This window comes from Calonectris borealis, chromosome 6 (assembly GCF_964195595.1).
Source record: "Calonectris borealis chromosome 6, bCalBor7.hap1.2, whole genome shotgun sequence".
Lineage (NCBI taxonomy): Eukaryota > Metazoa > Chordata > Aves > Procellariiformes > Procellariidae > Calonectris > Calonectris borealis.
Genome location: NC_134317.1, coordinates 11,027,327 through 11,051,801, shown reverse-complemented (window position 1 = coordinate 11,051,801; position 24,475 = coordinate 11,027,327). Strand labels below are relative to the sequence as shown.

At 39.9% G+C, this 24,475-nt stretch overlaps 1 protein-coding gene across 1 annotated transcript; it reads right to left on the bottom strand.

The window, feature by feature from the left end:
- Positions 1–340: 340 nt before the first annotated feature.
- Positions 341–24,475, bottom strand: CFAP221 (cilia and flagella associated protein 221). The gene is made up of 25 exons (XM_075153923.1): positions 24,228–24,475; positions 23,195–23,368; positions 22,676–22,776; positions 21,563–21,649; positions 21,361–21,456; positions 20,772–20,872; positions 18,255–18,358; positions 15,995–16,154; positions 15,345–15,468; positions 15,147–15,258; positions 14,809–14,917; positions 14,137–14,224; positions 12,330–12,419; positions 10,853–10,948; positions 9,297–9,387; positions 7,856–7,983; positions 7,345–7,425; positions 6,209–6,316; positions 5,889–6,065; positions 4,252–4,410; positions 3,736–3,830; positions 3,105–3,194; positions 2,781–2,900; positions 1,393–1,422; positions 341–798 (listed from the first exon to the last, which is right to left on the bottom strand). The coding sequence occupies exons 2-25, from the start codon at positions 23,322–23,324 to the stop codon at positions 675–677; spliced, it is 2,601 nt and encodes an 866-aa protein (XP_075010024.1). The 5' UTR covers positions 23,325–23,368; positions 24,228–24,475; the 3' UTR covers positions 341–674.

The window sequence follows — 24,475 nt, the reverse complement described above, 5'->3', positions numbered from 1 at the left end:
CACAAGAAAGTAGGAGACATCTCAGCTGAAAGGTGATATGCTGAGAAATCTCCTTTCCCAGGGAATACACCCCGAGCACTACAGGTCTCTCACAAAGCTCTGGAGTTCATCGCCCCAATCCAAAACCCTTTTGCCAAGAGAGCTTGCATTGAATTAAACCCCTGAACTCAGCCATGAAATCTGCTTGGACATTATCTTTGTGGACAGTAACTGTGTTCAAGTCTTCCCTTTCATTAAAAATCTCAAGTGTATGATTTACAGTCAAGCCTGAGACTTAGTGACTTACCTGCAAAAATTCAAGGACAGGTCATAACTAAAAAAAACAAAATCAGAAGAATTTGGTCATGAGGACTTTTCACACTTTATTTGAAAACCATGGGCTGTAAATTAATTACCAAACTATTTACATGGTGGTACCGGTGGTTTTCTGGTCCTTCACACCAGGACAAAATGAGCAGGTACATGGCTGAGGATTCTCATGGGAATAATTACTGTGTTTGGAGTCATGGTCACAGTGAGAGTCCTTGACAGAGGTGGCATTACTGGTGGTTCTCTTCTCTTTGCATAAGAAGTTGCTGACCTCACTGAACATAAGCACATGTAGCTGGGACATAGGAGGCCTCATGCATTAACAGGATAAGCAGAGCCAAACCATGGACTTCGTAAAACTACTCTTATCCCAGAATAAGGGCTTTATTGAGTGCTTTCAGCTTCATTTTCTCCATGTGTTTTTGAACCTTCTCTCTGAGCTCGTTGTTTTGGAGTTGAAAATGTCCATCTGGATGGTTGTGCGGGTCTCTGCAAGAAGTTTAAAAAGAAGTTTATTTATAATAGCCAGGGGATCTACTTAGGAATGCTGACCAAAACAAAGGAAGAGACACTCACACATAATTTCTCTTTTTTATAATGAACACAGAGGGTATACCATTACTTATGCAGAACTGGAAAAGGAGTGAAACTGTGAAAAGAACACTCACTCTTGGCGTGGCCAGCTAGGAAAGCTAACCATCTGATAGGTAAACACATCCAAGACAGTTTTACGTTTTATCTATGAAGCAGCATACGCTGTAATGGCCAGAACAAGAGCAAAGATTTGCTTTAAGGATAAAATGATGAAACTGCTGTAAAGGAGCAACGTGTGCTCTGTCATCTAGTGAAACATTACCCACTGATAACAACGAAGAAACTTCCAGTGACAAAAGAAAGGATTGGGACTACATTGTTTGCTAATAAATTTTTGTTTCTTTCTTTACAAAGCCAAACAAATAGGAAAGCTTTCAACAAGTAAATATCAATACCCAGAGGTGTTTAATACAGAAAAGTATTTTCATTTTTGAAGAAAATATCTAAAACTTTAAAAAGAAAGAACCTTATGGTTATGAAACTACTTACCCAGGAAAAGCACCATCCAACACTGTACCACTGTGGAGAAAAAGGTCACTCTTTAGTTACACGAGCTATCCCAAATCCCCATGTTCTGACAAGTAGAGTGTCATAAAATGCAAAAAGGGGCACTGAGTCAGACAAACCTGCATTTTTACAGCAAATTATTTTCAATCAATGCTGTAGTAATCACAATACAGCAATGTTTTGTCAGAGAGCTCATAATACACAGCACTGTTTTAAAGTTTAATGGCTGACAGTTGCACAGGATTTGAATGTCAATCAAATAATTTCCCTCTGAAATTAAAGAAAATGAGACATTCAAATCTCTTGATGGCTCTGAAAGTTTCAGGCTATTATGCACATCCTGACAGCTAAGCCACATCATGACCACTTTTAAGAGGAGGCAACTGTCGGACAGAAAGATTAATTCACTTGCTCCAAGTCACACAAGGTATCTGTGAAACCACAGGGTTAGAACTCAGTACTTTCTCCTGTTGCTCTGCAATCACTTATCCTATCCATGCTGCCTGCTGCTCAAGCCTGCTGCCTCCAGTGTCCCACTTAGCAGCTTGTACACCTCCTTGCATCCTTCCTGCAACATCACATACCCCCAGGTTTCACACAGCGCATTCCCTTCTGCTTCCAGCCCCACAGAACTGCTGCTGCTGCTCTGAAATGCTGCTCTGAAACCATGGTGGTAATCATCAACTCCATCAAAGACCCATTTGTCCCTCAGAGCTTTCCTTGTCCTCAGGTTCCCCCTCAAGGTTTCTCTGCTGAGCTGCAAATTCATGACATTGGCCTGACAACACTGGAGGTAAAAGGCAGAATTTGGCCTTTACAGTGGCCAGTTTACAACATTTTAGGGAGCAGGTAATTCTGTGTTTATGAATGCAAGTTATTTTACATGCTATGCTGTATGTCTAAAACATGTGTGTTGGTGAAGCATGAAACTCAGACAGCAGAGCAAATGTGACCCACTCCTAGGAAAAGTCTAAGAAAAAAGCACCATGCCAGGGGGAAAGTCTAAGGGCTTATTCCTGGGCCAGCATTAATAAATACCTAACCAAAAGGGTCACTGAAAAGGAAACACCACTGGTCCAAGAACATTGAATATCTCTGCAAAGGCAAGAAAACTGTCTCACGGGTTAGATCATATTGATAAAACTGAAGTCAGAGACATCCAACCCAGTGTGTCACATTCACAGCTGCTTTCTGAAGTCCAATCCAGAGACCGCATTTGCAGTGCAAATTTGCTCTAAATACCAGATCTGCATCCCACTCGTCATGGAGCCCCTAGAGCATCTCAGTATGACTTTCTACATAATTCTGAAGAGGATGCTTGTCTTCAGATTCCTTCCCATTCCTCTTCCCTAATTTCAAACTATACCTACCTTTCCTCTTTTGTTGATTTCTCTTTGCCTTCTTCTGAGAGTGCCTGCCCAATTTGTGGAAATTCAGCTCTCACCATCTCCGGAGTAAGAATCATTTTGAACTCAGTTTCATCTGTCTCACTAAAAATTAGTAAGATGAGGAACAATAGGGGTTTATCCTTTTAAAAGTATTTTTTTAGCCAACAACAAAAAAAAGTATGTTTTATGCAAGAGGGACTTTGTGGTTTTGCCTTTGAGGAGCTCTCGGGACAGGTTTAGACACTTCCATACAAGTGGTGAAGACATAATCAATCACACTGAATACAAAACAGAGGAGGAACTTACTGGTCAATTATGTTCTCCCTGTCTCTCTCAGGTAAGTCATACAGCACTGGTGGTACATCTCTTGGAAGCATATCTAAACTGTAAGGATCCCTGTGATGGAAATGGTATTAGTTTAAGATGGACAGACAGTAACTGCACTCAATTATTATATTTCGAAGCTTCGCAGTAGTTGTAGTTACAATGAAGATGATGTACTTTGATATATTCCTGGAAAATTTGAGTACACCAGAAACTGATGTGATATGAGGGAATGTGAGCCTGAGAGATGTTGGCTACCACTGGGTGCAGGTGCCCATATGTTAAAGTTTTTACTGTTCATACTTCTGCAGGACAGACAGGGTTTGTACCTCCCGGGGTCTTCTGGCACTGAATCAAAAAGCATTCAGGAGAGATGTTATTGAAAGTCCAGACTGGAACTCTCCTTCCGGGGCTAGGTATTTCTTCTAATAATATTGTTCTTAATCCACCTTTCAAGGAGGTCAGTAGGGCTTTTCCCTGTTGGTTTTGGATTTCTGAGCAGCAATTAATTCCACCCATAGGCCCACTTTTATCTGTGGGACTAGTTACTGTAGTTACAGACAGCAGAAACTGGTGCAGGGTAGAAGCACTGTATATTCAAATTCTTTCTTACCTAGGTGTTGTACTTGTCAATGTGGGAGCGTTAGAAAAAGTGGAATACACCACCGGCAAGAATCTTCTCCATTCCATTACTCCAAAAATCACTTCCTGAAATGACAAGTGCTACAGCAATCACACCTCTAACACATAACGCAGTGGGGGCAGAGGCTTGCAGGACAGAACATCTGACTTCCTGGCTGAAAACTGAATCTGGGGAGCTGCAGTTCTCCACATTTAAAAGATGCTTCCTCCACTGCAGGGTCATGAAAATACAATAGACAGTGAAAAGAAGGAAAGAGCAGAAAAATACTCAGCGATAAATAAGACACATGGATAAAGCCTAACAAGAACAAGTTATTCTACCCATGTACTGACTATTCAGTGCATGCATAATTTATGTTTGAACATAAGACATTTATGTCTTCTATGTAGGATGACTCTTCATCTTCCCTTTTGATTTCTTGGAGCAAATTCTCAGCAAGAACATACTCAAGCCAGGTACTCATACAATAAACCCAAAAAGCCATACCTTGTGATGCAGGAATTTCTTTTGTGTGACTGGAATACTGGATCCTTTGGGGCATTCCTTGGTAAAGGTATATTTTGGATGAGGACACAGATGATATTCAATACTTGTTTCAGAATAGGCCAAAGGAGGTAAAACTGGAACTAATCCTGGAGTGGGGTTCTAAAAACAAAGAAGAGATTATTTTTAAAAAATCATTCTGAGCACCATAAAGAACTAAACTGATGAAAATTCAGTTCTTACAATTAATGTAGTGTTCCCAGATTCATGCCTTTGTCTCATTGTGACTGTTCTGTTTGGTGTGGCCCTTCATTTCCTGTGTCTTCCCCTCATTACAGACCCATAATCTGCCTGGTTTATCCATGCTCTCTGCTGTCTAGAATACAGCAATTTAGGTGTTGTTTCCAAATTTGGAAGAAAAAACTATTGCCTGATTACTCCAAAATCCATTGCTGATTCTCTGAACAGTTCAGAATCCAAGAATGGCAACTGGCCTCACTGTGGTGGAAGCTAGTGAGCATTTTGCCATCTATTTCACTGCACTAGCATCTGTTTCTCAATAAAGTCTAATGCTGGGTAGTGTGGGATCAGGCTGTGCCTGCTCTTACGTTGACATGACAGAGGGATGAAAGAGATGCGCAGAGGATCTCATCAACAAGTCCACTGGAGTCCTGGCCACATGCAGTGAGGACAAATCTATACCATATATGTTATGCCAAGACCACCAGGCTAGCACACTGGGCTCTGGGCCATCGCAGCTAAGTAATGCTGAAAGACAGAGCCACCCAAGTCAGGCACAGTGCCATGCTGGCTTGGAGATGGTGCCTGTGCCCACGCACAGCACTTCACTGAGCTATACAGCTGTCTCTGCCTGCTCAGAGACACCTCGGAGACCTCCAGGCTGTGCTGCACTGTGTGGGAAATACCTTCTTAGTTGGTGCCAAGTAGCACAATCTACATGATAATTAAGTAACAGAAAATCCTTCCACACACATGGTTGTGATTTTTTGAATCTCTGTGCCTAATAATTTGGAAATGTAGTTTTGGGATGCTATGAGAACTATTGGAAACTCTAAGGCAGCAGGACACAATGTGAGCAAAGAGTTTGACTTCACTTTTCTCAGTTTACCTAAGGATCAGACAGAACTGCAGTCCCCTAGCTGAACAGAAGGAAGAGATTGCACCTGTCCTACCTACCTGAGCAAGAGCATGAGGTTATAGAAGGACTGAGATGCCAAGATCATGGCTTTTCTTCTAACATCCAAATGGCGAAACAAATGGAGAAGAAGGGAGGGGCCCCATGGTGTTCCAGGGAATCCTGGAATCAGTGACCATTTGTGGAGTGTGAGACTGGAAGGGTCTCCAGTTCTCTGCCATTACTGGCAACTTTGCCTTACCATCCTTCCCCTAACCTGATCAAATTTCACCTTAAAATGAAATGGTGCCCCTCTCAGTGGGATGAGCTCTGTGAGTCCTACCTACCAGGGCTTGCACCTTGAAGGATTACTCTCACTCTGGATAGTTTTATATACCAATCTGAGTAAGAGAATTGCCCACCAATTCCCCATCAGGCTTCTGATGAAACAAACACCTTCCCCCCTCCTTTCTTAGGTTCTTTGTGGAAGTCAGCTTCTACTTACAAAAATGCGAAGTGGGTTGCTCTCTGCAGGGTAGACTAAAGCTTGGGGAGGAACCAGTTTTAAGAGGCTGATATCCCTTTCTGCTACTTCTTCTGGGGATGGTTTCTGAAAATCCATTCTCTGGGAGACCAGGTTAAGCTGCCCCTCAGGAGAAGCAACTACTTGAATCAACTCATCCTTAAAAAACACAGACATCAAAGGTTTTCAGAGTGTAGTAAGCCATTTGGTATAAAATGTTGAGACAAAATTAATCAAATAATTGTAGAAATGTAGAGTTGGGAGTGACTTCAGCAAAGTTTGTATTTGAGATAACTTGTTACCTGGGCTCCCTGCCTCAGCGGTCGGGAAAGTTTTCGAGGTTTGTAACTTGTGGCTGCATGGTGTGTACAAAATGGCTGATACTTCATAATGCTGAAATGCTGAGGAACCTAAGTACAAAGAAAAAAGATGTGCTGCAGGAGATGACAATAATAATTTTTGATTAACTCATAGATGGAATGGGCCATTCAGCTTTATCACGGACACATCATATCTCTGTGGTAGAAGATAGTTGGATCACTATTCTGGAACATGGTATATGACCAAAACTTTGAGAAGCCACACTTCACCAGGACAAGCTGAATGAGTGTGTAAAGGAATATTTCCATTGTTGCTTTTCTATGAAAGATCATGGATTTTCTTGATCAAATATACTGAACTTAATGGGGTGGAGAAAACCGTGTTAAGTAATATACGTAACACTGATAGAGGAACCAATGTGTAGTAAGGGGAAAAGATGCTACAAGAAAGCTTCTAGACTTGTTACACCACCTGAAAAAAAAGGAAGTGGACATTGAGCCAAAATCTGCATTGATTTGAACCCGAGGAAATATTTTTACTTTGATGGGGTGCAGAATTTGATCTTCTGCTACTCAAAAATTGGAAATAAAAGTGTTTAGAAGCCAGGAGAAAAAAATGTTTCTGTACTCATAAAGTTGAAAAAACATTGTATATTTCAAGAATGAGATGTCTGCATTTCCTATGCAGGAATGAAGGAACTAAGCATGCACAACTGGATGCCAAATAAACAGAAGACTTCCATTACTTTCTAAAAGAAAGGACACTTTTCTAATGTCACTTTTATAAAACTCTAAAATCAAAGGAAAAACTGTGTGGTGTGCAGGGCTTGCAGTATCCTCATTCACTAAAAGATTTTGTTGTTTGAGGTATAATAATTTCAGCTGAGGTGATTTCAGACTCTGTCTGGAGAGAGGGGACTATTGCTGACTACAAGCTTGTTCCTTATGGAAACAGGTAAGATTTGTTTTTAATAAAAGCATGCTAATCACACAGCCATATTAAGGTAACATTTCAACTGGGCTGCACACTGGAGTCACCGAATCAGGCAGAAAACATATCTAACCTGACTGGTGAAAGACAGAAACATGATACAGCTGAGGGAGCTGTACTGACTCACCTTCAAGTCATAAAAAGGAAGAATGTGTCTGACTTTCACATCTACAGATTCGATAGGAACTAGGCCAAGAGCATCAGGTGCCTGAAAGAATACAGTATTTAAAATCCAGTAATATGGTGGGCATTTTGTTTTGCATTGGCAGCAATCCATCAGCACAGCTACTTGAAAACATATGGAAATAATTATGCAAACATTTTGTTTGATATTTCTCCTGTCCTTTCTTGGACTTTGGCATTTCACTTATTTTTAATCTCTTTTCTTCTGCAAAATCATGGATGTTAACTAACTCTGATCATTAATCTATTACTCGGAATTTTAGAATGCCATTAAGAGAATGCAAAGATTTTTTTATTGTTTTCAGCAGCACCCTTAGTAAATCTGAAGTCCTGACTTAATTTGTGGGAACCCCAAAACACCAGTCACATTGTGAAATTTTAATAAAGGCAGTACCGGGCCAGGGGCCAATGTCTTCAGCAAAATCTTGAGTCACCATTTTAGTTGCTATACCTACCAAATCACGGTGCAATTCATGGGAACTGTAAAAAGGGAATTCAAAAGGCAATATACGATCTTCAGATATTCTGGAAGAAATGCCCTTACATTCTTCACTTTTCTCTGGTTTGCTGAAACTCCTGCTTTCTGTCATGAATGGAAAGCAAATATTAAGATTTTGTAATATATCTTAATACACTGTTTCAAAAATAGAATCAAGCCACAAAATATATTTAACATTTTCCTAAGACAAGATGTGTCTAGTCGTTTTAATATAAAAATTAAAGTAATATTTCCTAAAAGCTTTAAATGCCACATCTACAAGACAGCAGGCACAATATCTTGACTAGGAGACAGATCTAATTTCCCCTTTTCTAAAAGGACTTTACAGCCCCCTCATTCCAGCATGGTCCTCTATCTCATTCCGCTCAGCAAGGCAGAGACAAGTCAGAAGACCTCTCGTACACTAACTGCCATTATGCCTTCTACTTGAAGCATTCCTGCAACTCCTGCATAATGGGAATTAAAAGTGCCTACCTGCAGAAGCAGGAAAAGGCCTGATACGGAAAGGTGTTTCATTAGTTGTCAAACTGCGTGTGTATGAGGGAGTGGGAAATAAGAGACACAAATTCTCTTTTGTCCCCAGTATACCCAACTGTGACTCCCATCCAAGGCCAGTTTCCGTCTATGACTGTTAAAGAACAAGTGACTTTCCAGGCCAGCACTTTCATTTCACTGTAAAGAAAAGTGACTGCTTGAAAGCACTTGTATGAGAAAATGATAAGGAGGAAAACTCAACCCAATACTGACACCTAGCCATGTATCTCATGGTTCCTACCATCTCATTTCACTGAGTTCAGATGTCTTGCCTTCATCACATTCAGGTGTCTTTCCCTCTTCCATCCCTCATGCAATAAGCTCCTCTTCTCCTATGTCTCTAACCTCTTGGGCTCCACCTGATCTGTTTACCTACCTGTGTTTCTGATATAGTCCCATCTGCCCTTTCCTTGTTCCTCAGGCCTATAAGTAGAATCATAGAATGGTTTGGGTTGGAAGGGATCTTTAAAGATTATCTAGTCCAACCCTCCTGCCAGGGGCAGGGACATCTATCGCTAGATCAGGTTGCTCAAAGCCCCATCCAACCTGACCTTGAACACTTCCAATGATGCAGCATTCACAACTTCTGCCCCATTATTAAGTAGATAAGCTGCAAGGCTCCTAAGAAAAGTTAATCACATTTTTTAAATCTGGTAAATAATGTGCATGAAAAATAGACATATTTTGACTACAGCCATTTCTACCTTGTCATACTTCTCTTTTTTTGCTTGAAGACTCCTTTGTAGGGACTCTGTCTTTATGTTTACATGTCAGAATATATGTAACGCACCTGACACAATGCAGTACAACCTGAATTATCATAAATCATGGCCAAAATATCAAGTTGTTCTTCCACTCCTTACCAGACACAGAGCCTTCCACCAAACCTCTGGCTTCTCTGGTTAGCCCACGGAACAGAAGCAGTAAACGATTTAGCCGAATCTGAATCACAATCTGAGAGAATGATTTTAAAGTTTAATATTAAGCCGAACACTCTTAAAATTTACAGCCATAGAAATATATGTACATTACAACTGTATTTATTCTACTGAGCTCACTCAGACATCTCTATTTCAGAATTTTTACTATAGTTTTCTCTTCAGGAGGGAGAAAATGAGGAAGGAGAGATGTAGGATGGATCTCAACCCTACAGTGACGTTACACAACAAAACCAGTTCAAAACTTCATGTAGTCTTACAGGTTAATTAGACTTTTTTTGCCTAGGTCCTAATCCTTCAGCTCTGTTTATTGGCATATACAGATTTAACGATGGGTAAACACTCAGTTGATCGGGGCCATATGAATACCTGTGGCTCTGTGAATGAGGAGAATAAGGAGTAACCTGCACTGTGCAATTCGCCTAGTGCCATGTATCACAGAGTAACAATGAAGAGTCCTAGGTTTTAATACCGGGAGGGGCCATTTAGCCACCTCCTTATTTGTGCAATACAGGAAGGAGCGTGTCATTTCAGGACCTCTGTATCTAGCCTAATATTGTGAATAGATTGCAGAACAATATCTAAACTGGATACTAGGAGAACAGGAAATTTCCATATTGCTTGCTGCATTTAGATTTACTGGGAAATGAGCAGTGGAGATGCAAGATAATCTTTAAACCCAATGAGGTAAGTGATTTTATTATTTAGTCTTTAGCTTCCAGGTTGGAAGGGATCTTAGGAGGTCCTAGTCCAACCTCCTTCTCCAAGCAAGGTCAGCGATGAGATCAGACCAGGTTGCTCAGGGCTTTATCCAGTCTGGTCTTGAAAACATCCAAGGATGTAGACTGTACAACCTCTCTGGGAAACCTGCTCCAATGATTGACTTTCCTCATGGTGAAAAAGGCTTTTCTTATATACAGTCTATACCTCTCTTATTTGAATTTATGCCCATTGTTTCCCATGTTCCCACCATGCACCATTGCAAAGATCTGGCTCCATCATCAATAACCTCCTCAGAGGTGTTGGAAGGTGCTGCTCTCTCCCCCCACTTCCCCCCTCCAGGCTGAGTAAGTGTCTCCTCACAGAGTCTCCTCACAGAGTGAGTACTCCAGACCCCGACCATCTTGGTGAACTCATTCCAGCTCATCGATGTCTTCCTTGTACTAGGGGCCCAAAACTGGGCACAGTATTCTATATGCATTTTCAAATCTTCTCTTTTTTGTGCAAAAGTATTTTTTTAAAAAAATCTAAATTCATCTGCATTTGTTTAGTATTGATTGCAATACCAAGCAGCAGCAGAAGCACCAGCTGAATACAAAACTTACTCCAGATCCTTACTTCCTGGTGAAGTAGGGACATATTTATCAAACTATCCAATCCCTGGCTAGCTGTGAAGACTCCTTACGTGCTAGTTTGCATGTTCTTTTGTGCTATTTCCAAGGTGTCATGCCATCACACTGCATTCTGGTTGTTCCCGTTACCTTGTATGCTGCTTGTTGGAATTTCCTCAACATCCTGTTTCTGTTGTCCCAAGGGTCATTATGGAGCAAGTCAAATGTGGGATGGACACTTGGATGCTGCATGGTATTTTAAAAAAAAAGAAAAAGAAAAGAAAAAGGACACCCGTTTTACAACTAGACAAGGGAGGAATTTCCTCCAGCCTAAGCCATTCCTTGGCCTGAATCCATATGTTATTTCCAAACACTGAAATTAAGTTAAGTGAAAACGTTCACAGTATTGGCATTTAACCAGAAGCCTTCACTGCAGGGCTTAATGGGAGGTAATCACCAAATATTTACAGATGCAGTGTGGGGAACGCAGAGAGAATGTAGCATGGTCTGCATCCACACATAAATGACAACCACATACTACGACTTAAGTGTTACACATGGGCAGTCAGACCATGGAGAGAATGGACTAGGTCTCTACTGAGTACACACTTCATCTTGCGCAGACATGAAGCTGGAATAGCTGTAAGAACTCAAACCATGGGCCCAGCAAAACCAGTATCCTATCTCCAATAATGGCTGACAGAACATACCCACAGAAGGGTGAAAGACCAGGGTAAACTTAGGGTGATAATTCCCCAGAATAACCTCCCCACATCTAGTGATCTCTGGCTTGAGACAGAGGTGATGTCTCCATATTTAATGCCTTAAATTGTCGGAATGCTCTTTGAACACATGTAAATCTCTTTCTTGATGCATTAATCTCCTCTCCAGTTTTAAATTGATGTGACAGAAAAATGTGGCACTAGAAGAGACTCCAGCGGCCCCAGAGTACAGTACCTCTCAACAGGAGGGCAGCCGCTCAACCGACATGTAGATTAGGAAGATCCTCAGAACACCAACTCCACACAACCCCATGCCATGCCTCACCAAAGAATTTTCAGCACTTTGCAACAGGCGTAAGAGCATAGTAAAAGACCAAGTCCCACAGCTATTATGTTCCTCATGAAGAAGGCAGCAAGGATCCTTTGTGTTGCTAACATTCAAAGTTCCTTCAGTGGCAGGGTATCTATCAAACAAAGCTCCCAACAATCCTAGGAAACGGATCTTAGGAAGTACCTCACACCACAGAGAAGGACAAAAAAATCTAAGTACCAAAAAGGTTCCTGCCAATCTGACCTGCAGGTAAAGGTTGCAAATCTTGTGATATGCTTAACCTTATGTTCAGGCATGACAAAGCTACTCCTGAGAGAATTTTCAGAAACAAGCAATGTGAATCTCAGGTTAGGCCTGCAGATTTCCACTTGTCTCTCATATTAAATCATCAGATGAGTTGTGCATGTAGCACAGTGCTTGCCCTACTTTACTAAAAGTAAAATGGGAAATAAGACACTGACACAGAAATGGGAATATTAGGAGGAAAAGTATTCAGTGCCAAATATCTATGGCTCTTTGTTAGCTTACTAGGTGATAATAACATATAGCAGGCGATAATAAGATATAAACAAACCTGGTCAACAGGCCGGATAACACGTCTGAAAGAAACTTCTACTTTGTTCCTTTGAAACTCCTGTTCTATGACAGGATCTCCTCTTTGGATCTAATTTGTCACCAGAAGAACAATCACATTAGTACAAAGCATCCAGTAAATTCTTTTCTCCCTTACAATTAGTGGAACTCAATTACAGTGTAACATTCTGGAGGTGCTTGACAAAACACAGACTTCATTCCCTTCTAGGGAGTGATTATTGCAACCCTTGAGCAAGTCAAACAAAGTAAAATAATGTCTTTTTGCGTCTGCGTTTCAATCAGATTCCTGCCCTAATGAAACACTGTTCGCTTTTCATAGCCAGAATCAGCCAGAGAGGGGTTACAGAACCAACAACGTAAGTTAGCACCCGAACAGACCTTCCCAGATGACAGCACTACAGAAATTTCCTGCAGCTTTCCCATGTTCTGTGAACATCTCTGTCATGATTTCCAATGGTGCCAGCTCTTTAATCTGTTCATGTGTGAAACAGTTCACTACTGATATCACTTCACCTCTTTGAGACCCTCTCAGAGTATTCAGGCATGCTGGATGAATACCAGTGCTTCTTTTCATTGTGCCTCTTCCATCCCAGTCCTACTTACTTATTGTTTCATTTCCAGGATGCTATTATGTCTTAAAAAAAGACCTTAGGGTTATTTTGCAGAGTGAAATTCCCATGATTTTCATGGACTGAGGTTTTAGTTAGTACAATGGAAGACAGACCAGTTAAAGGTATCCAGGACAGCCACTCCCAGGCTGTATAACATAGTGGCCACTTGAGCAAATGATGGAGGGATAATAAATACTCTGTGAGGCCTAATGACACTCAAGGTGAACAAACTGACAGCATAAGCAAAAATATGCCTCTGTCAGAAAGTCATGCGGGCAACTGTGAAACCAGCCAGAGATCTCCACAGCCCCTATGGCCAACAGGTAAATAAATAAATGTTTCTAAACAAAGTTAACATACATCTAACTCAGTGATACAACAATCTCACAATTTAGATCCTCTTTTTACTCACTTCCTACTTTGTTATATTAAATATAATGTTTTAATTAATTCACAGTGTCTAATTCAGTGTATAAATTAAGCCTTTACCCTATCTATAAATAATTTTACTCCCATAAACAGCTCCTTGGAAGTCAGTGGGACTTGGATATCCAGGAGGCAGGATAAGAGGGACAAGCCCCACCTGTCCCTGAGGGCTGTGCCACATGGGGAAAAATATTTCCTGCCACAAAGTATTGCTGCTGTCACCTCCACGGAAGATGACCCACAGTCTGGGGTGACTGGAAGAAACCAAAGAGAGGGAAGGTGAAGGTGTAGAAAAACAACCTGACGAATTATCTCCCCATGGCTCTGCGTGAGAGTACTGACTGGGTTTAGCTCTTTGACTGTGAGCCATTCAGGACATCAGCTCTTCAGAGAGGTACAATATAAACAGAAGGTTGGATGCAGCCACGGTGCTGACAGAGTTACTCTGTAATGTTGCACTGCGATGTGGCTGGGTGGCTGGGTGCAAATCTGCTCGGTTGGGCAAATATCTAGTTCCATTTCCATTAATAACTTATCCTTCTCTCTGTCTACCTCCAAGATAAAACCCTCTCAGAAACAGTGATACAAGGGCATAATAAAGATATAACTGCAGTAAGAAGCACAGCTACTACAGGTTTGCATGAAGAAAAACTGAAGATGTAAAGAGCTTGATACAATTCACTAGTGCACTGCATAATCTGAAAGTATAAGTTTGATTTTAAATTTATAGAAAAAACAGCAAAGACTAACCTTGTATTGCTCTTCTTCCCTCTGTCGGTTTTCGATAATCTCTTTTTTAAATTCCACAGAGATTGGATCTTTGCCTTTATGAACTTGCCTGCATTTACAGTGGAGGCAAGAAAAATGCTTTACTTAATGCACAGTTTGCTTTATTTAAAGGCTAACAGACTTATTCTCCTCTTCCTAAGGTGTCTAGGGGTCCATAACATTCAGCATAAGAGCAGATCTGCGGATTGCAAATGAAACCACGGTGTGCTTACACATATGACTCTGTGTTTTGCTTTATGCTATATGATGTACGTGTGCAATTCTATTCACTCCATTATACATTTTAGCCTTGATTTATTGGCAACCATGACAAAAGCTTTCTTTTCCCCTAAGGGCACAAGATGAGATGCATGAGAACAAGGTTAGGTGAACAAGGTTTTCAGCAGGTTTCTTTCTGAATGCAACCATAACACAATCAAAGACCTCAATGGGTACTACTATGGATTACTACTGAGACTGCTCTTAGGTGGAAGAGAAAAAAAAAGAATGTAAAACAACACTAACTTAGCTGTAAAACCAACCTATCAGGACATGAAATGGCAGCATTACGCATTAGTGGATATTGCATACATCACTCATAGAGGCCTTAGTTAAGCAAACCCCAGTGTTGTAATCTGATTAACTAACACTTACCACTTCAGATGATTTGCTTCCTCTTCCTGAATATTTTGTTTGACTTTTAGTTGAAATATGGCTTCCTTCATCTGTCTTGTTTTTATCCCTTCGCTGCCTTGGCAAAGGGCTGCAGGGATATCGGAAAGCCATATCACACCTCAAACTAGATTAGATTGAATTTTTAATTGGGAAATCCACCCATTATGATAATAACTGAACTCATTAATACATAAATCTACGGTGAGATTTCTTACAGAAATTACAATCACATCACCTCAGCAATTCTGAAACTGAGTTCCTCATCAGAAACCTACAAACAATGCTAAGACCATGTTTATCCTGCTTAACTACATTACCTTCTTTCAAGTCTTTAATCTTCAATTTGCCTGGTTCCTGATTCAAAACAGTAGCTACAGCATATGGATTTGACAAGTCTGTGGGGAATCTGAGGTTCTGGTATTCAATTTCCTATGAGATATAAATTAATAGGAAGAAATAGAAACAAGAAAGATTTTCAGCTCAGAAAAGTACTTGTGATTATTATCTCTTCACACCTTTACTTTTTGAATAGGCTTCGATCGTGGTTGGCTGAATTGGTCTCTTCTCCACACCACGGATTTTCCTGCAGATGCAGCTTTTTTCTCTGGACGACTTCGTTGTTTGTCAACATGTTCTTTTCTAGGTGTCGGAAGGACAGATATTGCTCTTATAAGTACTCTGTAAATGGCATATAAGTCTAGTACATGCATTTACATCTCCTTTAGATATACAAGAAGACTGGAAATTTCTCTCCCAAATTACAACTGGAACCAAACTTTCTAATCTTCAGAGTTCACAAAAAATTAAGTACAGCCCAAAAGACCTCATTGCTCAAAAAACCCTGTATCTTGCAAGGCCTCAGCAATAAGAATAACACACAGCAGGCATAATAGAAGCTGAGGATGCTCAACACTTTTTTAAGGATATATAACTTCTTGTTATTTTTATTTTGGTACAGTTTCACTTCACACAGATTAAGGGCATTCCGAGCAAATGACGTAAGAGAGCAGGTACATGTATTAACAGTCAAATTACATTAGTGCATTTTAAGTCTCCATAGATACAAATGCTTAAAATGATTACAGCAAAATGGCATGAAATTCTGTTACACAGGTGTTTTTTAGCACTGGGCAAAAATACTCAAAGATCAATCAGCCACACATACATTAGACCCAGACGTGGTGTTGATGTTCCTGTGAATACACATACATAGGGTTTTGAGTGAAACTGTGAAATCTGTAACTGCATTGTCATTTGTGCTGTTCCATACTCAAGTGGGGAATATTTCACAGTTACTTCCACTTTCCCATTGCCTGGAATGATTCCTGTGATTAGAGGAGAAAAACAATAAGAGTCCATCTAACGTGAGCCCACTTAAGTAAGCTGAAATTGATTCTGGATGACATTTTTTTAAGCAATATTAATGTTTGAATGGATGGCAGTAAGCCTGGAAAATATTTCAGGTCTCAAAGTGTCTTTCAAGAACTATCCATTGCCAGATAATGGAAGATATTTTGCAATAGCAGAGAGATTTGACAGTAAGACTGTAATATTTCCTACTGTTGTGAAAATGATTGCCTGTTTATATGTATAAATTCTTCACTTGCATCTGCCAGTCGTAAGTCTCTGGCACTTCCTCCGTTCATGAGCAAAGAATTATAAACATATTCCTCTGTGGTCTTCCAAGTTGGCGGAATCATCTGGATTTGATGCATTACCTGTCCCTACTTGGTCTTATTTCCTTATTACCTATTCCATTATTTTCTCAACCACTTTAACCACACTTCACCTCCCTGAACATTCAGTGCAATCCCAGGATACAAGCCCTGATGCTCCTCAGCATTTCTGCAACATGGAATTTATTCAGCTGATCAGAAATATTAATTTCTCATCTCTGTAAAGTGACCATTGCCTGGTTTTCTGCATACTGTAGTTTTAAACACCGGTTAGTTTCATTGTTGGGTTTTTTTGTGTGTGTAATTTCTTAGAGTATTTCATCATTACTGATCTCAGAACACAATGGCTTGAGCAGGAGCTGAAACTTTTTAGTGCTTTTCAGATGGCCTTCTGCACCTCCGGGTTTCTAGCTACCAAAGTTTCTCACTTACCTTTTACTGGGTTGATGTTTTTTCTGGGATATTTTTGTTCGCCTTTCTCCCAAGAACTAAGCCAACCTAGAAAGCGTGAATTAGTTCCAGCCACTTTGTCTATGACCGTGCAAAACCCAAGAACTTTCTGATGAATTTTACAACTTCTCCCTAGTTTTACTCAATTGTAATATTGTTCCTTTCCTCCCTTAATATATCAAAACTTCTTTAAGCACAAAGTAAGAAAGAATATTACCCTGAAAGAATGACCCAAAACAAGGTAGCAGCATAGTTCATCTTCGTGAACCACACATTTGATAGAATCCAACTACTACCTCTGAAGAATAAAAATCCATCTGACAAGACAGGGCAAATTCATATCATTGTACATACAGGAGCAACAACAACTTTTATTGAAGTGCATAAATAATCAAAGTTTAAATTCAAGTGTCACAAATGGCACTAAGCGACTAATTTATGAAGGTTTTTATTTATTTAGAACTTTATGTATTTTCACGGAATTGATCAGACTGCCTAAACAAATTATGCAGCCAGGTCTCATTCACTTACACATTTTTGTCATAAGACCCAGGCACTTACATGCTTCTGCCAGCACCTGACAAATAGTTATGTCTGCCTCTAGACAGATCCTCTCCAGCATTAGACATGAAAATAGCTGAGGATACTGTAGCCAAAAGTCCCTGCCTCTTGTAGAACCCGTACACAGAGGTCTAGACTGAATCTTAATATCCACTGCTGTCCCATGAAACACCTGCAGCAGTGTGTTTTGTAACACATCACTGTAACAGCTCCTGAAGCAATGACACAATTCTATCAAATTCTTCCAGACCACTAGGGAAAAACAGCTACAGGGATATGTTTGATAGAGCAGAGGTCACCTTTTATTTCCTCTGTGCCCCCAATCAAGTAACATGATGCATACCTATTCCACAAAGACAGATATCTGTTCCTTTAATGGGGCAGGAGGCAGACAGTCCTTGGGGAAAGGTGGGATAAAGAAGTGCACGCTGGGCTTCCTGTCCTTCTCCTTTCCAAAGGCCACACCGGCAAAGAGAGAAGACAAAGGCCGATGGACTGTTTGGGGTGTCCCATATTTTGCCAGAGGTCTGTAGCTGGGCATTGACAAAAGAAATCTACCAGTCACAGAAGGCTATTTGCCATGAGGCTGCATATGACCAATATTTAGCAGCCTGCATTTACCTGGAAACACTCTGAGGCAAAGGCTTTTTCTGTACAGCACTAAATACACTGTCACAAGTAACTACACTTAATAAATACGGATTTTAACATTTAGAATTTTAAATAAGTTCAATCTACCAAATGTTGGCTGGACAGTGAAGGCTCTGTGAGGCTGAATAAAATCAATGTGGAATTCAAAATCTATTGGACAGCTGCACTGCAACGGGATAACATACTCCTTACTGAAAAGAGAGAAAGGAATAAAGAAATTAATGACACTACAGTTGATCATCAGTTACAAGCTGGAAGATTATATTATACACAACATGCACTGAATTTATCTGTATTCAGAGGGATGGGTTACTTATCCCATGAAAGAGTCATTCCTCGTTGTTCCAAAATAGTAAAATATTTCAGATCTTTCACTCAGTGAGGAAATGAAAGATAAGTCTTGATTTGAATGCTGGATATTTTACATCTTGACTTACTTTCTCCTACCTATACAGAATCTGATTACAGAAAAATTTATAAAATTTAGTTTTTAGAAGTTATTTATGTGTATCCTCAAATTCTTACAATCTGCAATACCTAGCAAGTACAAACAATCCAAACTGGAGCAACAACAAGTACAGAACCAGAAATCAGCCTTCTCCCATGGCCCTCCTGTGGAAGATGATGAGAAAAGGCTGTGCAGTCTTCAAAAGTGTTGAAGACTCCAACACATCAGAATGACTGGACTTTAACCACCGTAGAAATAATGATGCCGTAGCCTGATTTTCATAAAAGCCCTTTATGTCTCACGCTAGTTGTGTGAGGGGTATTAGCACACATCTTTTCAAGCTGTCTTGCTTTTGTATGCATCTATTTTCACATATCAAATTGAAACACAAAGCATTGGTGTAACACCATCCATCATCCTACAAATCAAGACCAATTTACCAAGACTTATATCTGTTTTTTGTAAACTGTCTGACTAAAATCCTATCCTGCTGATTAGCAAAGAATGCATGTTACACACAGTGTTCCTTTGGAAAGCACATTTTGAAATGCCTAAGGAAATAAACAATAATAGCAAAGTCCTTTTTTCTCTGCCTTAATATGACCTGTTCATGAAGAAGATGTAACAGCAGACTGGGAGGCAATTTGTTTTAAGGTATACTGCAGCTTGTAACCAAAGTGCCTTAAAAACAAGACAATTATGCCGCCTGTTGCCTTATGGACCTTCTGTACCTAAGGAGCAAGCTGGGTGGTAGAATATAAGTCTTATCCTACACTTATGGAAGTAAAAAAAAGTTTTTCGATTGACCTCAGTGGGCTATGGATTCAGCCCATAGTCCTTTGGGCTCTGTACAGTACCAAGTATCTCAGAGAGCTTTCATTTTTAGGAAAGTTTTTAATAGCCTAATGATGAAAAATACTGGTAAAAATTAAGGTTTGAAACCATCAGTTTTCTCTTCAGGAACTCTTCCAAATTCCCTCATCTCTGAGCAACCCTGTTGTGTTGAAAAATTTTCCCATTATTTAAAATTGTATTTTGTACTCTGCCTAATCTTTTCTCTGTGTTCTGAGAGTATGAAAATTCTGTATGCTTCAGCACTTGTTTTAAACATGGAGCAAATAAACAGAATCACGTCATGCCTAGAATGTCAGGAGTTATGTTTAGTCCTGTGAGAAAGCTGTAACGTCACTTCTGACGGATTCACTCGAGTTTAACAGATTAAGGGGGATTAGAAAAAACAAATAAACAAAAAGACACAAACGTTCATTCTGCAATGCTAGGCTCATATTTACTGCAGAATTTTGCATTTTCCTTGTATGTGCCTTCCCTATTCATATTTCTGTGCTTCAGTAAAATCCATGAGTTACTTCCAGCTCACAGGCTAAGACACAATCTAAGACACATGCTGAGACCTTCAGTTTGTAGAATTCATTTGTAGAATGCACTCAAATCTTTACACTAACACAAATCACCATAATTACAACTAATATAGTCAATATACTACAGAACTAGACCCTAATCAACAGGATCTCCCTTCTCCTTTTTCCCTTCCCAGTTCCTATTAATAGTTATTACCGATTACTTCATGAGAACAGTCAGTGTTACATCTATGCTACAGACAGCGTAAGACGAAGTCTATGCCATTTAGAGCTCCACATCAGAAGATGACTTTAAATATTTTTAAATAGAAGAAGCAAATCTAATGACTGATCAATCTCTGGACTGAGGTTAGCTATTTGCTGTCACTTACACCTACCATTACCAGCTTATACCTTCATTTCCAGAACCCTTCATCTTGAAAGAAGATCCATTCACTTAGGACTTAGTAACGCTAAAAAGACATAGCACTTGGGAGTCTACAGATTATGAACAGCAGCCATATTGTTTCACCATACGATGAATGAAGTGAATCAGCACCAATTTAGACTAGTTGAAACCCCAGTTCCATCTATGTATATGTTCAGTTTGCGCAGCATTTACTTTCCTGTGAATGTGTGCCTGAAACAGTTCATATACGGAATTATTTTGCAGTCCAGATGGTAGCTGACTTCCTTAAAGTTTCCAAGACGTTAAGTTGCACAAATAGAGGAAAATGAGATTTTTCAGATTTTGTTCATGTCTCAGAAAATGTGGACAAACGTCTGTCCTTAACTCACCTCTGACCAACTGATACATCAGATAAATTTATAAATGATGGAAATTCTACAATATTCACAGCAGGGTAAGCATGCACAGGAACGACTAATGTATCTTCTCCCTGCAAAAAAAAGGGGATAAATATTTATTTCTTACAATGAATAAATGTTATGGTAAGAAAAATTTTCTGTAGTAGTTGGCCAGTAAGTGGGCATAAAAAAATCTTGAAGATAATCACTGTGTTGCACCTCAGGATATTGATATTCTACCTGCTTTCAGTATCCACCTGTCTTTCCATGCTTTCAGCAACTATCTAGAGCTCCTCCAAGCCAGCTCAGCTAAGACACTATGCTACATCAGTGTGGCACAAAGACTGATCTACTGGTTAAGAATAACAGAATAAGGAAGACATTCTACCCACAGCTCTGGGACGTTTACAGAGAAAAAATTTTAAATGCTTAAAATAAAATACTCCGATGCAGACTTACTGGGAATAAACCCATGTGGCTCTAGGAGATTAACTGTACCTTTACTTCATCATTATCTTCACATCCTAACAGTTGTTTCATTCCATTACAACTGTAAATATATTTTATAATAAATCCTCACCTGACAGTGAATTCGAATGCAGTCATAGTAATACCGCCACTCATCAGGACAAAAATCAACAGTAACCACATATGACAAGCCAGGGACAAGCCGGTGCTAGAAAATGACCCAAAATAAAGATAGTATGCATGTAAAAGCTGCTTATATGACACAAAACCAGTGCTGCATGCAAAGAGCAGTGTGAAGGCTTTCTGACACTTACTGTTTTGTTGTACTTGATCTGAAAATACTTTGTCTGGGGTGGTATTATGTGAAGGTTTATTACATCACCAGAAATATTTATCAGCTTCTGTAGAATAAAAGAAAACCAAAACCGCAAAACACTTTACAATGTAAGAGGTCAATTGAGAATGCCAACTGTACTTTTTGTAAGACTACCCATAGCAAAGAAGCTGTATTAAACAATTAAGTAATAATTTTTACTTTAGCAGAAATAATTCTGAATATGCTCTGAATTTAAAAGAAAATTATGTAAACCTTGCATCCTGCATTTTTATTCTTTGGAACCAAGTCACAATTCCTTACCTAGGAATAACAGTTAGTCTTGCTAAAGAAGACACTACTGTTGAATCAAATTCTGGTCCTGTTTTGTTTTGTGCAAAAGGAACAAAAAATGAAACAACCTATTGACTTCGCTTTTACAGAGGTCTGAAACAACAGAAATGATGTAATATTCCATGGTTTTGTTTTGGATCACAAAGCAACAAACCTTTGGATGGTGACAGTTCAGCCTGTAAAGCCTCCTGCATCTTGCTTACTTTCATTACATCTGAAGAACCTAGTCCACCATAATCACCCAACCTCTGCCTCAAAACACTTACCACGTGAATGAAGAAGGCAGACAAAGGGAAAGCAGAAAGAAGAAAAGGAAATACCCAAACTATTCACAAGGAAAGGTAAGCAAACCTATGCACTGAGTTTTTTTCCTTAGATTAAATTGGTCTTGGCAGAAGGCCAAAGGTCTTTCAAAATTTTCCTACCAGTGAACTTGTTCGCAGACACAGTGGCTGTCCAAGTACATTTTGAAAACAGTCTCTTATGGAGTCAAAGCATGAATCCTTCATTCATGACGTGCAAGTCACATACCACTAACACTGCTTGCAGACGCGGGAAACGGAACGGTAAAACACAGACTGTAAAGGACAGTGATGCACACAGCATGGCACTCATCTGTTTTGTTACCGCAGGGCCGCTGATTTTAAGTGCTGCTTTTTAGAGCACTCCATAGAGCAAAAGGCCTCATGACCACAAGTAGTCTGCTCGGCTTCTGGTATCCTTTTATGAGCCCCAAGAGGACCCCTGCTCTGACACTTACCAGTGTCTGTTGGTGATGTTTTCCAACTTCATACCCTCCATAGTGTAACACAGCAGGCTCAGCCTGTATAACCTTGCTCCTCTGAAGTTCTGAATAAATCTCTGCAGTGATAGATAATAAAACAGGGAGAAAAGGAAACCAGCTGAAACACTCATGATGACTGTTACTTACATTAAGTATATTTATGTTGCACCCAAGGTATTATAGAGAAAAAAATGAGACAGAGATTATTTCTCCTGTTCAGCAGGCATGACTCTTTAAATGGAAAGTTAAGACAGCATCTACTACCCCAGCAGAGCCATGATCTCGCCAGTTTATCTCTTGGCATCAACAAACCACCCCAAAACTTTAGGGTCAGCCAGGATCAGTACAGCCACTATTTCCTTCCTGACTACCTCTCCTATGATTTTTGGGCTTACAGGATGCGAGTTTTGCCTGTGAGTTGTGAAAAAAAAAAACAGAGAAGTGCCTCCTAGGATTGCTCTAAGACTGGGGAACAGTCAGAGAGCAGAAACTTACTTGATTCCAGCAGGTGATTGGGGACAGCATGTCTTTTTTTAGGTTCCTCCACTAGGCTGCCCAGAAGGACACTGGGTATTTTCTTGAAGGATTTCTTAGCGATTGTGATTTCTGATTGAACCACGTCCATGTTAGGAGAAATGGAATCTCAATGGTACTAAAATTCCTCAGTACCTGGGGTCAAATCGAAATAACATGATGAAAATGTCTTCCCTTGCACTGGTAACATCTGTTGCCTAAAACTGCCTAAAAACATTTAGGAGAGAGAATTACTTTTTTTTCTACTGAACTAGATTACTCTGTGCGTGCTAAGTACAAGACAGAGTGATTCAAGGAAATCTTGCTCCCAGTGCAAGCTCTAGCACTTTGGGTATGTTCATCTGTTCTAAGGCTTACTGGGGACATTTGCCTTTCAGGACTCTGTAAAACATCTCTCTCTTCCTTCACGTCCCCCAGTGCAGAGAAGGAGAGAGGGTTCTTCTGATAATTCCATTATCCAAACTGATTTCTGCAGAGATATTCTTCCAATCTCTCCTGAGTGTTTGGGTTGTTAACTTGCAGATTTATTTTTAATTTTTAAATATTAATATGAGGGATAAGAAAATTGGCATTTGAATCTTTTGTTTGGATAGCATCATCTGGGTTATTTGTTTAGAGAAGATAACTGTAAATCCAGAAGGCCACAGCTATTATAGATCCTGTGTTAAGTAAGCACAGTTATCAGAACATAAACTTCTCTAATGACAAGTGCAAATATTACACAATAAGGACACCAGACACAATCCATCCTCAAGAAATTATCTTCATAAATATAGGACATAGCCCTTGGCTCTCCTATGAACTGCAGAACTGCACGGAGAAAAAGACAAGATACTTTTGGAAAAAGTACCGAGTTCAAAGGCCACGCTGGGTTTTTCAACCCTCAAGAAGAGGGTTGAAAACCCTTCATTTTGTATTTGATCTTCATGAATGGGAAGGTGGGTGTGCAGCTCAGGATGGTGCCGCATTAATATCGACGCACAATCGAACTCACCCAATGCTAGACAATATAGACTCCTCCTGCCAGGCTCCAGTCACGAGGCACCTTCCTGCTCCTGGAGCTGGGGCACAAAGGCTGTTGAGCTGCTTGGACAACAGAGTTCAGTTGTATGATCCACACTACGGCAGAACTCTAAGATTCAACATTCCAAAGTTGAATCGTTAGTACCAGGAACAGTATTGTGTTTGTTTTGTTGTTTTAACACTTTCATACTGGCTTGAATGACCTTAAAGGGCCCCAAC

Coding starts and splice junctions, on each gene's coding strand:
- CFAP221 (XM_075153923.1), bottom strand. CDS start 23,324: ATGGACGTGGTTCAATCAGAAATCACAATCGCTAAGAAATCCTTCAAG. Junction 9,388..10,852: donor TCCAACAAGCAGCATACAAG/GTAACGGGAACA, acceptor TCATTCTCTCAG/ATTGTGATTCAGATTCGGCT. Junction 1,423..2,780: donor AAATCAACAAAAGAGGAAAG/GTAGGTATAGTT, acceptor TTTTCTCCACAG/TGGTACAGTGTTGGATGGTG.